Below are 13,821 nucleotides of genomic sequence, written 5' to 3'. Positions count from 1 at the left end.
AAAAAACCTAAAAACTTCTGTTCACTGTTTTTGTTTACAAATAAGAGCCATAGTTTTAAATAAAATGCTTTATGTGCTGTCTACGTTTTTACACCTCACAGGATGTGACATCTGATCTTTTCACGCACCAAAGCTCTATTTTGGATGCAGCGTTGTGAGAATACTGCGGCCCCAATGGCCCTTCCACCAGCTAGTGAGGCAGTGGTTCCATGCCAGGAAAGAGAGAGCCAAGAGAACCTCAGGCTGCGGGCCCCTCCCCTCATCCAGCACTCAGCTCCTAGACTGGGGGTGCCACTCAGAGAGATGCCTGCCACCATCCCCACCCCTACCTCCAGAGCCCTGGCTCAGAAATTTTGCCTGGGGGAAAAGTGGGCCATAAAATGGATAACTCCTAATCTCTTCCCAAAGGAACTAGCTTCATTTGCAACAGAGCATGGAGGAGTTTAAACTAAGAGCCCTTTCAGAAACGGTGGAGGCTGCAGTGAAGGGAACTGGGAGAACTGCGGATCTAATGAAGATACAGCTAGACTGTGGGCGTTTGTGGCTAGTTTGCAAGAGAGAACAGGGAAAGGGACAGCTAGAAGGAGCCTTCTGGGGTCAGAACAAATATCAAACATCCAACTCAGAAACAATTTCTTCAAAGGAACCACAATTTTATTAAACTAGCAGAATTTATGCTCCAATGCACTGTTGTAAACAACAGAACAATCAGCCAGCAATTAGTGTAGTGGTCACTGAAAGAGTGGAAGAGAATCTACCAGTAACAACAGCCACCACTGGATGATTGTGGGCAGACCCAAAACCGTGCCTCCCTGAGGAGCACAACAGAGACTTAACACTGGGGGACGGGGGGTGGTGAGAGAAAGACAGACTTCACTAAAATAATCCAGCCAGTCACTAAACAAATAAACAAGCAAATAATAACAAGCCCCCTGCGGAGGGAGAAGTACCCGATGCTGCTAAAATATATTATCTAAAACGTCAATTTCCAACAAAAATTATGAAACATGCAAACAGGAAAGTATAACCCATACACCAGAAAAAAAAAAACCGGCAGCAGAAATTGCCTGTGAGTGTGACTAGATGTAGGATTTAACAGGTAAAGCAGCAATCATCAATACACTCTCTGAACTAAAGGAAAGCTTCACTAAAGAAGTAAAGGAAGGTATGACAAAGCTGTATCAAATAAAGAATATCAATAAAGAGACAGGAATTTTAAGAAAGAACCAAATGGAAATTCTGGAGTTGAAAAGTACAGTAACAAAAATAAAAAATTCACTAGAGGGCCTCAACAATAGATTTGAACTAGCAAAAGAAAGAAGCAGCAAAAGTGAAAAGAGATCAAGAAATTATGTAAGCAGAAGAAAGAGAAAAAAGCATGAAGAAAAATGAACAAAGCCTCAGAGAAACTTGGGATACCATTAAGCATACCATTATATATATAATGGGAATACCAGAAGGAGAGGAGAGAAAGGTGGGAAAAAATCAAAGAAACAAAAACGAAATACTTCCCAAAGTTACTGAAAAATAATAACGTACACATCTAGGAAGCAAGACCCACAAACAGACATATCATGGTAAATATGATAAGAGTCAACACCAGAAAATCTTAAAGAAAACGAGAAAAATGGTGCATCACTTACAAGGGAACCCCAATAAGATTAACAGCTGACCTCTCATCAGAAATAACGGAGGGCAGAAGGCAGTGAGTAACACGAGGAGCTCAAAAAACAAAAACAAAAACAAAAACAGAAATCCTGTCAACCAGGAATCCTACCATCCAGCAGAGCTATCCTTCAAAAATGAAGGTAAAATACACATATTCCAAGATAAAGAAACATTGAGAGAATTCATTGCCAGCAGGCCTGCTCTACAAAAAATACTAAAGGAAGTTCATCAGGCTGTAAGCAAGTGATCCTAGACAGTGATTCAAATCCACACAAAGAGAACCAGTAATTATATAATTATAACAGACAATATTAATGCATATGTTTTCTTTCTCTCAATTGATTTAAAAATTGTATAAAATATGTACAACGTATTATTGAATATTACACGTGGAAACATATTTGTCAATAACTACACGTGGAAACATATTTGTCAAGAACAGCACAAAGGAGGCAAGTGAGAATAAAGCTGTAATGTGCTAAGGAAATAGTAACAGATGACAAAATAATAATTATAACAATGTATTGTTGGGTTTGTAACATCAACAGATATAATGCGTGCAATAATAATACCACAAAAAAGGGGGGAAAAGGAATTGAGTTAAATAGGAGCAACATTTCTATATATTACTGGAATTAACGTAGTATAAATCTGAAGCTGATTCTGATAAGTTGAGATGTACATGGTAAATGCTAGAACAATCACTAAAATATACTCAAAAAATAGTGAAAAAGGTTATTAATGAATTAAAATGCTACATTAGAAAATATTCAATCAATGCAAAAAAAACATAAAGGAGGAAATGAGGAACAAAAAAAGACACGAGACATACAAAAAACAAAAAGTAACATGGCAGATGTTAAGTCACACTATACCAATAAAATCAAACGTGGATGGATAAACAGTCCAATCAAAAGACAGACATTGTCAGACTGGATTTAAAAAGCTGTATGTTGTTTATAGGAGACACACTGTAGATTTAAAGACACAAATAGATTGAAGCAAAAGAATAGAATAAGACATACCATACAAGCAGACACCACAGAAAAGCTGGAGTGGCTATACTAATATCAGATAAAATAGAGTTTAAAACAAAAAACATTACTAGAGTGGGGCTAGCCCCATGGTTGAGTGGTTAAGTTCACATGCTCTGCTTCAGCGGCCCAGGATTTCGCTGGTTTGGATCCTGGGCTCAGACATGGCACCACTCATCAGGCCATGCTGAGGCAGTGTCCCACACAGCACAACCAGCAGGACCACAACTAGAATATACAACTATGTACTGGGGGGCTTTGGGGAGAAGAAGAAGAAAAAAAAAAAGAAGATTGACCACAGATGTTAGCTCAGGTGCCAATCTTTAAAAAAAATGTTACTAGAGATAAAACAGGGAAGATTTAATAATTATAAACATATATGCATCCTATAACAGAACACCAAAAGACATGAAGCAAAAACAGATAGAAATGAAGAGAGAAACAGACAATTCTACAACAACAGTTGGAGACTTCAAGACTCCACTTTTAATAATGGATAAAACAATCAGACAGAAGGTCAACCAGGAAACAGAAGACCTGAATAGCACTATAAACCAGCTGGACCTGACAAACATCTATAGAACACTCCACCCAAAAACAACAGAATACACATTCTTCTCAAGTGCACCTGGAACATTCCACAGGATAGATCATACACTAGGTCATAAAACAAATCTAAATAACTTTAAAAGGATAAAAATGATATCAAGTATGTCTTCTGACTATGATGCAGTGCAATTAGGAATCAATAACAGGGAAAACCTTGGGAAACTCAAATATGTGGAAATTAAACACCACTCTCCTAAATAACCAATTGGCATAAGAAAAAAAATCAAAAAAGAAATCATAAAATACTTTGAAATGAATGAAAATCAAGACAGAACATACCAAAACATACAGGATGCAGCTAAAGCAGTGCTTAGAGGGAAATTTATAGCTGTATACACCTATATTATGAAAGAAGACAGACCTCAAATCCATAACCTTACCTTCTACCTTAAGACACTAGAAAAAGAAGAGCAAACTAAACCTAAAACAAGAGGAAGGAAGGAAATGATCAAGATTAGAGCAGAAAGTAATACAATAGAGAAGAGAAAAATAGAGAAAATCAAGGAACCAAAAGCTGGTTATTTGAAAGATCAACAAAAGTGACAAACTTTTAGCTAGTTTGACCAAGAAAAAAAAGACTCAAACTACTAGAATAGAAATGAAAGAGAGGACATAACTACTGATCTTACAAAAATAGAAAGGATTATAAAGGAATACTATGAACAACTGTACACCAACAAATTAGACAACTAGATGAAATGGACAAATTCCGAGAAAAATACAAACTACAGAAATTGACTGGAGAATAAACAATCTGAAAGGACCTGTAACAAGTGAAGTTGAATCAGTCATCAAAAAACTACCCAAAAGGACTGCCCAGGGCCAGATGACTTCATTGCTAATTCTACCAACCATCCAAAGAAGAATACCAATTTTCCATAAACCCTTCCAAAAAACAGAAGAGGAACACTTCCCCTATCATTCTATGAGGCTAATACTACCTTGATATCAAAATCTGACAAATACATTAAAAGTACAGAGCAATAGCCCTTATAAATATGGATGCAAAATCTGCAAGAAATACTAGTAAACCAAATCTAGCAACATAATAAAAAGAATTATACACCACGACAAAGCATTATTTATCCTAAGGATGAAGGGTTGGTTGAGCATCTAAAAATCAGTTAATATATCTTATCAATAGAATACAAAAGAAAAATCACTCAATAGACGCAGGAAAAGAATTTGACCAAATCCAGCTCTTTCGTGATAAAAAACACTCGGCAAACTAGGAATACAAGGAAACTTCCTTCACTGGAAAAAAGTAATCTATTTAAACACCACAGATAACATCAGACTTAAATGCAAAAGACTGGCTGCTTTCTCCTTAAGATTAGGAACAAGACAAGGACACTGACTCTCACCACTTCTATTCAGCATTGTAATGGAGGTTCTAGCCAGGAAAAAGGAAATACAAGGCATTCAAACTAGAAAGGAAGAAATAAAATTACTTCTATTCACAGATAGCGTGATCTTGTATACAGAAAATTCCAAGGAATCTACTGAAACTTGTTAGAACTAATATGTTCAGCAAGGTTGCAGGATAGACGATCAATACACAAAAGTGAATTGTATTTCTACACACTTGCAATGAAAAACTGACAAAGGAAATTAAGAAAACAACTCCATTCAAAATACTATCAGAAAGTATAAAATACTTAGGGATAAATTTACTAAAAGAAGCATAAAACATACTATGTAAACATACAGAAAAACTGTTGAGAGAAATTAGAGATCTAAATAAATGGAAAAACATCCCACGTTCATGGATTGGAAGACCCAACACCGTTAAGATGGCAATTCTACCCAACCTGATCAATAGATTCAATGCAATCCCTATCATAATCCCAGTTGGCTTTTTTAAGCAAATTGACAAGCTGATTCTAAAATTCATATGGAATTGCAAAGGACCCAAAATAGCCAAAACAATCGTGAAAAAGAAGGATAAAGTAGCAAGATTTACACTTCCCAATTTCAAAATTTACTACACACAACAATAATCAAGACAGTGTGGTACTACCACAAGTAAGATCAATGGAATAGAACTGAGAGTTCAGAAATAAATCCATACATTTGTGATCAAGTAATTTTCAACAAGAATGCCAAGACCATTTAATGGGGACAAAACAGTCATTTCAGCAAATGGTCTACGGACAACTAACCACCTAGGTACATGCAAAAGAACGAAGCTGGACCTTTACTTCACACCACATACAAAAATGCACTTAAAACAGATCAAAGACCTAAATGTAAGAGCAAAAACTATAAAGAAGAAAACACAGGAGAATCTTCATGATCTGGCAATGGATTCTCGGATACAACACCAAAAGCACAAGCAATAACAACAACAAAAAATAAACTGGACTTAATCAAAATTAAAAACTTTTGTGTTTCACAGGACATCATAAAGAATGTGAAAAGACAACCCACGGAATGGGAGAAAAAATTTTGAAATCATATATCTGACAAGGAACTTGTATCCAGAATACATAAAGAATTCTTACAACTTAATAATAAAAAGACAAATAATACATTTTTAAAATAGGCAAAGGATCTGTTAATAGCCATTTTTCCAGAGAAGATATACAAACGGCAAATAAGTACATAAAAAGATGCTAGACATCACTGGTCATTAGAGAACTACAAATCAAAAGCACAATGAAATACTACTTCATTACCACTAGGATTAGTAGAATCAAAAAGCCAGATAACGTGTTGTCTGAATGGGAATGTGAAGAAATCAGAACCTTTGTAACCTGCTGGAGGGAATGCATAATGGTCCAGCTGCTTTGGAAAACAGTCTGGCAGCTCCTCAAATCATTAAACGCAGAGCAATCATACGACCCAGCAATTCCACTCCTAGGTTAATATTCAAGAGAAATGAAAATACATGTCCACACAGAAACATGTACACAAATGTTATATGTCCCTTAGGGAGAGATCTACGACTGCTTGCTCAGTCTTGCTGGACTGTGCCTAACCAAAGTAGGAGGTTCATTAGGAGAGCCCCACCTACAAATGAGACATGTAATTACTCTTGTCCCACTCTCACAACACTTGCTTACAACTTTCCCAACTTGTCCACTCCACATAATTGGAATTCTGCCTCATTTTTATGTGAGAATCCTGTATACTTTGCTGAAACTGGTACCCTCGCCCAAACTCTGGCTTCCCTGGCTGGTTTCCTGACACCCTCCCCAACTTACGCCAATCCCATGGCCAACCCCATGTATTCTTTCAAGTGGTAGATGAAGACCTATGACAAATATGATAGGAGCTGCACTGTGACTACCAGTTAAACCTTGAGACAGTCTAGGACTCCTATGTGCCAGTCATAATGAGCAAGCCATAATCCCAAAGCACAAATACTCTACACCCTTTCAGCACTTTGTAGCTGAATACGCAGCTCCTTCTACCTGACATGCCCACTGTCCCCTACTCTGCCTGGCATTGCCTTCACATTTATTCTTCCTCTGTGAAGTGACTCAAGAGTTAACAGCCTCTGTCTCCACTCTGCCTTGGTTTCCTCATCTATACAAAGGGAGTAATAATAGTTCCCAGGGTTGTTATGAGGACTAAATGAGATAACATATAACATGCAACATGCTTATAACAGCACAAGTCCTGCACTCTGTTATTGCTTCTATCTCAATCTATCTGACAATATCATATTTGTTTACATGCATCTTCCCCTACCAGTCCCTGAGCTTCTCAAAGGTGTGAAGTTTCTTATTCCTTTTCATATTCATAGCATGTAATACAGTGCTAGGCACAGGGGAGGTATAGGAAAGGGACCAAAGAATGAATGAAAAATAAAAATTATTAGTCCAACAATGTCAATGATCACAGAAATCATGTTTCCAAAATAAAAATCAGAGCACAGGGTTTATGGGTTTACTAGAAGTGAATATCTGAAATCAGACCTGCTCTGGAAAATCCAAGTTGTCTGATTGTCAGAACGATCTGGAAAGAAACGAAATGCTCAGCAGTTAGAGCGGTTACATAAATGATAGCATTAAAACACAAAGGACTTTACATAACCATAACAGGGACCTCTGTTGATACCTCAAAGAGTGGACAAAATAGGAAGCAGAAAAAGAGAGCAGAAGAGTATGCATGAAAGGATTACAGAGCTGTTCAAAGAGAGCAGACTTTTTGTGTATGTATCTAATACCACGTGGTGAAAGAACCTTTATATTTTTTAACTTAATTTTAATTCTAAAGAAAGCTTAATACAAAATAATAATAATAATAATAATAATAATGCTTATAATGCCTTTACATAAGAAACAAGGTAAATGGAATGGAGATTCCAAAACTTTTCATCTCTTAAATAAGCTGCAGTGAGAAGAGTCAAGTTTCTCCATTAATATCTCTCTCTGAAAAGATAAGTTTCCTGATAAGAAAAAAACCCATCTACTCTTCTTATGGTCAATTCTCTTATTTCCTAAGCAGACTTCTAAGGCCAGTCATCTGTTTTGTTCACGCCGCAGACAATCAGTAGTTTAATTACATTAGTATCCAAAGTTCTTCCCGAGTAAGTCTTCTCCCTTTGGTACAACTAAAAAATGAAATCTAAAATGTATATCTTTGTCCACAAAGAAGAAAGGTCTTCATCAAGTTTTTCATTCATTTTTCCCCAGAGATCCCCCTAAAATTAGAGCCCAACTCAGAGAAAAAGAAAACCATACTTGCTCAAAGCATACAGCACGTTTTTCACTTATATCAGCTTATTTTACACATATACATACTCACACAGACATATGCATATCTCTATATATGTATCTATACACACACAGAGAAAAATTGAGTCATGAATCCATCTTTTCAGTTATCTTCATATGAGTCAATGAAATAATCCCAGCAATCGTATCTTCAAATAACCAGTTGATGATGACTAACGTGACTAACAAACCAAAGATGCGCTGCTCTCAACACCTCCATCCTTCTTGGCATCAACATTTCTTAGACTAGCATAAGTAAAGGAGACAGGTAAAAAGTGTGGGTAGGAATTTACCCCAAATATTTTCTCTCATTTCTTCAAATGAATTTCTTTCAAAAAAGGCAAAAAACTGCATTATCCCTGAATATTGTTCCAATCACTGAACGAATAATCTTCCTTAAAAACACAGTTGAACAGTCTAAACACAATTATTTTAAAAAATATAAATGTTCTAATCAGAATTTCTCCTTCCCTACTTCATAAATACTTTTGCTTAAAGAGCAATCTGTCAACACATGCAGTTTAAATCATTAACTACACAGCACCAAATCAGTACAATCAGCATGCAGATTTCATGAGGGCAATGATTATGCCCTTTCAGGCGTTTTATATAACATCCAGTATAAGGAAGCTTATTAAACATTTATGATATTTAATAATAAAAATAAAATGCCAGGGGCTGGCCCCGTGGCCAAGTGGTTAAGTTCGCGCGCTCCGCTGCAGGCGGCCCAGTGTTTCGTCGGTTCGAATCCTGGGCGCGGACATGGCACTGCTCGTCAGACCACGCTGAGGCAGCGTTCCACATGCCACAACTAGAGGAACCCACAACGAAGAATACACAACTATGTACCAGGGGGCTTTGGGGAGAAAAAGGAAAAAATAAAATCTTAAAAAAATAAAAAATAAATAAAATGCCAAAACAAAAGTCTTTATTATTCAACTTGGCTGTCATGTATAACATAAACCCCTGATCAGGATCTGTTTCTCCAAGTGCAATTAGGAGAAACTGAAAACAAACTCCATTCAAATTAGAAATTCTCTATCTTCTCTATCCAAGCATGGTTTCACTTTTGTCAGAAAGAAACTGCCAAGCCACCAGCAGACAGCATGCAACATGCAGATTGTCGGGATATTTATCCTAAGCATTCATGCACCATTTACAAAGCAAAAAGCCTACTACATTTCACGTACATTTTTGGAGATATTTTCCTTACCTTTCCCATTTTGCCATGTAGTATACCAAGATAAAGTAAGGAACGAAGTGATAAATGCTAAAAGAGTGGCTACAGTTCCATTTCGGAGCCTCATCTCATTTCACCATCACACTGGTTCATATGTTTATGATGATAAACAAGACTGTTCCCTTTTTATCCTGAAGTCAACCGAATCCAGTACTCTTGGCTCTGGGCCAATAAACACAATCAATAAGAGAGGTTCATTTCAGACACTCTGCAGAACAAGTCCAGCAGCAACACCATTTACACTTATTATTCAGGATCGTCTTCACAGGTTGATGTCTCAGGTTTTCATCCTATTCAAGAGGAAAAGAGAAAGAAAAATTTGTTCAGTAATACCTAATATTGGTTTCTTCATTTATCAGCTACCGTTATAAACAGACTTTTGGCTGGGCTAAACTGTATCTATAAACATTACCCCCATATCCAAACTAGTCATTTAATATACTAGAATGATATGGTTCTTCTCCTCCAGGCAAAAAGCTTTAAACTACATCCCCTCCTCATTGGTTCTGTTTTGCCTGTGAAAAGAAAGTTATGGTTACTTATTTAAAGGGGAAAGTTATGGGGCTCATTAAACATATAGAAAGCCACAGATTCCAAGCTGAGAACTCTAATGATCACACAATGGTTCCTGAGTAACATAATCTTCACTCTCCTGAGTTTCCCTATTGCACAATAATAGTGTTTCAAAAATTTTAAGAGAGGCCAGCCCAGTGGTTAAGTTTCCACACTTTGCTTTGGGGGCTCAGGGTTCGCAGATTCAGATCCTGGGCGTGGACCTACACACTGCTCATCAAGCCCTGTTGTTGCCGCATCCCACATACAAAATGGAGGAAGACTGGCACAGATGTCAGCTCAGCGACAATCTTCCACAGGCAAAAAGAGGAAGATTGGCAACAGATGTTAGCTCAGGGCCAATCTTCCTCACCAAAAAAAAAAAAAGAGAGAAAAAGAAAAATTAAGAAAACTGACAGTCTACAATATATAAAGGTCAAAAGACCTGGGTCCTAGATCCAGCTCCATCATTACTTACATGACTTCGGGTACATCACTTATGTCGGTTTCATCTACAAAATGAGAAAACAACCTGTCCTGGCTCCTCTTTCACGTTATCTCATAAATAATAAAAAGGTTACAGTTATTACTGCTATTTATCATCATCAGAGAATGAACGCAGTTTTTCCAGTGATTAACCTACTCCCAGGGTATAAACTGGGAATATTCAGGCATTTAGAAAATGCAGGGTACTGTATGACCTAGGACTCATCACTTAGCATTGCTTTAACTCAGGATATCCAAGAGATCACCACCCATGTAATAAAGCTGTTGAGAAAATGGAATGAAGTAATTAGAAGTACTTAAGCATAGTCTCCTAGCATATAATAGATTCTCAATGAATGTTAACTGTATTAAAAAAATAAAACCGGGGGCCAGCCCCGTGGCCGAGTGGTTAAGTTCACGTGCTCCGCTTTGGCAGCCAAGGGTTTCACTGGTTCGGATCCTGGGCATGAACATGGCACAGCTTATTAGGCCATGCTGAGGCGGCGTCCCACGTAACACAACCAGAAGGCACTCACAACTAGCATATACAACTATGTACTGGGGGGGTTGGGGGAGAAAAAGCAAAAAACAAAAGAAGAAGACTGCCGATAGTTGTTAGCTCAGGTGCCAATCTTTAAAAAATTTAAAAATTAAAAAAATAAAACCAAACAAAAAAACTGCAGCCAGCCACTGGTTCAGTTTGCTCTACGTGGCAGGTCTCCTTCCCTGGGGGCATGTCAGGCACTCTGAGATGTGCAGTGATTCCTGGTGGCCTCAAAGGGACGAGATCTACTTGGCAATATACTAAACGACACTCTAGTGGGGTGAGTTAATGCACCTCCAGAAATGTCTAACAAGCCCAAGAGACAATTCCCTCAGTATAACATGGCTGATTAAAGGAGCCATTTGTAGGCATTCAGAAATGAGCGTCTCAGTACTTTGTAAAACTGAACATTACTAGAAATCTCCACTAGTGAAGAAAGGTCACTAGAACAAAGAATTAGTAATAATAATGATAGACATACAACTCACTGACTGTTTCCTATATGCTAGGTCCATTAGACGCTTTAAACCTTCACAAAATCCTATGAGACAGGCATTATTAATCCTATTTCACACGCAAGGAAATGAACCCAGATTGAGAACCCTAATTTTAGGACTTCAAAGTCCGAGCTCCTACCTAGCACCCTTTGCCTCTCAAACTAGGCCACCTGCACCACGGCAGTATGAAGAGAAGGGCCAGGAATATTCCAAGTCTCAGGTGGCCTGGAGAATCTTCCTGGGGTGTTACTATACCCAACAGTTTAAATGTCAATTTTTAAAAATTTTATATTCTATAACGAACATGGATGTATTATGGAATAAGCTGCAGAATTCACAGGAAATTTCAGTTTAAATTTAAAACTTTAAGCAAATTTCTCACTTCCTGTAGCCTTTGGCTAAGCCCTCCCCTTCCCCACACACAGCCCCATGCATGCCTGTCAACCCCCGAGCCAGCAGCTCTAACTGTGTTGTAATATTCTACGGGCACCGAACCCCTACTTCCTTGCTTCCTCTTACTATCCGAAAACAAGGAACACCAAAGATATTCTCACTTACAATTTATCATTGTTTTGTAAAACCAAAGTTATTCACCTTTTATAGTTAAGACAAGTTAATATCAAACATGCCATGTCTACAGCTTAGAATTTGAAACCTTCATGGTGAAATCCTATAATTTTAACTAAATTCCAGAAAGTGCCTAATATATTCTTATATCAATAAGCACCCAATGAGTTCTGATTATAAGAAGACAAGTGATAACTCAGTGAATTACATAACCTGGAATTTTAATCCTGGTGTGGCATTAGATAAAAATACATATAACTTTCTATTGCTATACCTAGCCCTACCTTACTTCAGGAAGGATTCTGTCCCAGAAAAAATCTAAAAGTATAACAAGTTATTAGAGTAAACATTCAATTAATAATCATGGGGAAGTAGAGAAGCAGATAATCATAAAATAAAGGATATTTTAAAATACAGTTTTATTAAATAGAAACAAAGCCCACATGATAAAATTCAGTATAAATGGATAGAGACAATTAAAAGTGAATGAACTCTAAAATCAGAGTAGACTACAGATATACTATTGATAATACATGAAGTTTTTAATAAGGAATATTAAGTATTGGATCCAGGAAGTTATTAAGCTCTGGTTTGAAAAAGTACTTATAATGAATTCTACTAACAAATAGGACCTGAAAAATTCCTCAAGAGAAATATGAGAGCATTTTACTCAGTAAGAATGCAGTCATACATTTTTAAATATGGTTTCCAACCTAACGAAGTTTAACTGCAAAGTACAAGTGAAGACTCAAGACAAGAGCAAAACTAATGATCTCCAGGCTCTTAAATCAGGAGAGGCAGTTCAAAGGCTGGACTGACTGACCACCTAAAGCAAGAGACGAAATGACCCATATTTTCATCAGTGTCCACATTTGCAAAAATTTTAATCTAACACCTTAATACTTTCTGAGGCTATCACTTAGCACATCTGAATCTTTAACAACAAAAAAGGTAGTGGCTAAAATTACTAGTCACCTTTTCCATCCTGACAAAGACGAATGGAACTCTCAACTCTAGATCTCAGACTGAAAAAATCTGTGTTATTGACAGTCCTTTAAGGGCTGCAGTCCCACATTCATTCTTAGATACAAAACCTTTATTTTAAAGTGTTCTTTCAAATATTCAATATGTTCCCTGGATGAGAACACTTTGCTGAACATTTGGCATATTTCTTAATTACCATCCCACAGACAGGACAGAGGTGCCTGAAGAACGAAAGGCACGATCATGAAATCCAAGACGTAAGCTATATAACTTTATACACCGCAATATATTAAAATTCATTTATTTTACATTTATAATAGGATTAATATTTTTCTTTAATACAGCTTACATAATTCCACCGTCCAGTGCGTTTTCTGATTTACACGTGTGCGCTGAAGAAAGCTATGCCACGATAACCTGCTCATAAAACTATTTTTTTAACCGTACAGAAAAAGAAACCACAAAACGCTTATTTGATTCTAAATTTAGGTCTAAATTCAAACGAACGACGTTGTCATTTTTTATCAGAATTCGTAACGACAGCAAAAGCATAAGAGCAAAATATATGGAAAGCATTAAAAACATACACTGTGCCTGCTTATATTTTGCAATTTGGATTGCAATCAATGAACGGGCTTCAGAAAAACACACGCTGCGAGAAATAAAAGCGGGCTCCGAGTGGTATGACTGCCAGCTCATAAAACACGCCTCCGAGATGTCACCTGGTACATTTAGTGGAATCACCTAGACCCAACCTAAGGGTCCCGCTTGCAGCTTCCTCAACAAGCGGGGAACCGAGGCCTGGGGGGCTGGGCGTGCACTTTCACACCGGACCATCAGGTCTTCACTTAGCAAAATTTGCGACCACGACAGCACGCCTCCTCCGCCTCGGCAGGAGCCGCGGCTGCCTCTGCGC

The 13,821-nt window shown here is 37.4% G+C and overlaps 1 protein-coding gene across 2 annotated transcripts in view; it reads right to left on the bottom strand.

Moving 5' to 3' along the window:
• Positions 1–9,565, bottom strand: part of MGAT4A (alpha-1,3-mannosyl-glycoprotein 4-beta-N-acetylglucosaminyltransferase A) — a 112,351-nt gene extending 102,786 nt beyond the window's left edge. For both annotated transcript variants that reach the window (XM_046662373.1, XM_046662372.1), the window contains exon 1: positions 9,249–9,565. In XM_046662373.1, coding sequence (XP_046518329.1) covers positions 9,249–9,342 — 94 coding nt within the window. In that variant the 5' untranslated portion in view covers positions 9,343–9,565. The remainder of the gene's footprint in view (positions 1–9,248) is intronic.
• Positions 9,566–13,821: the final 4,256 nt, after the last annotated feature.

Source organism: Equus quagga, chromosome 5 (assembly GCF_021613505.1).
Source record: "Equus quagga isolate Etosha38 chromosome 5, UCLA_HA_Equagga_1.0, whole genome shotgun sequence".
NCBI classification, from domain to species: Eukaryota; Metazoa; Chordata; class Mammalia; order Perissodactyla; family Equidae; genus Equus; species Equus quagga.
This window is presented reverse-complemented; position numbering and strand designations above follow the sequence as displayed.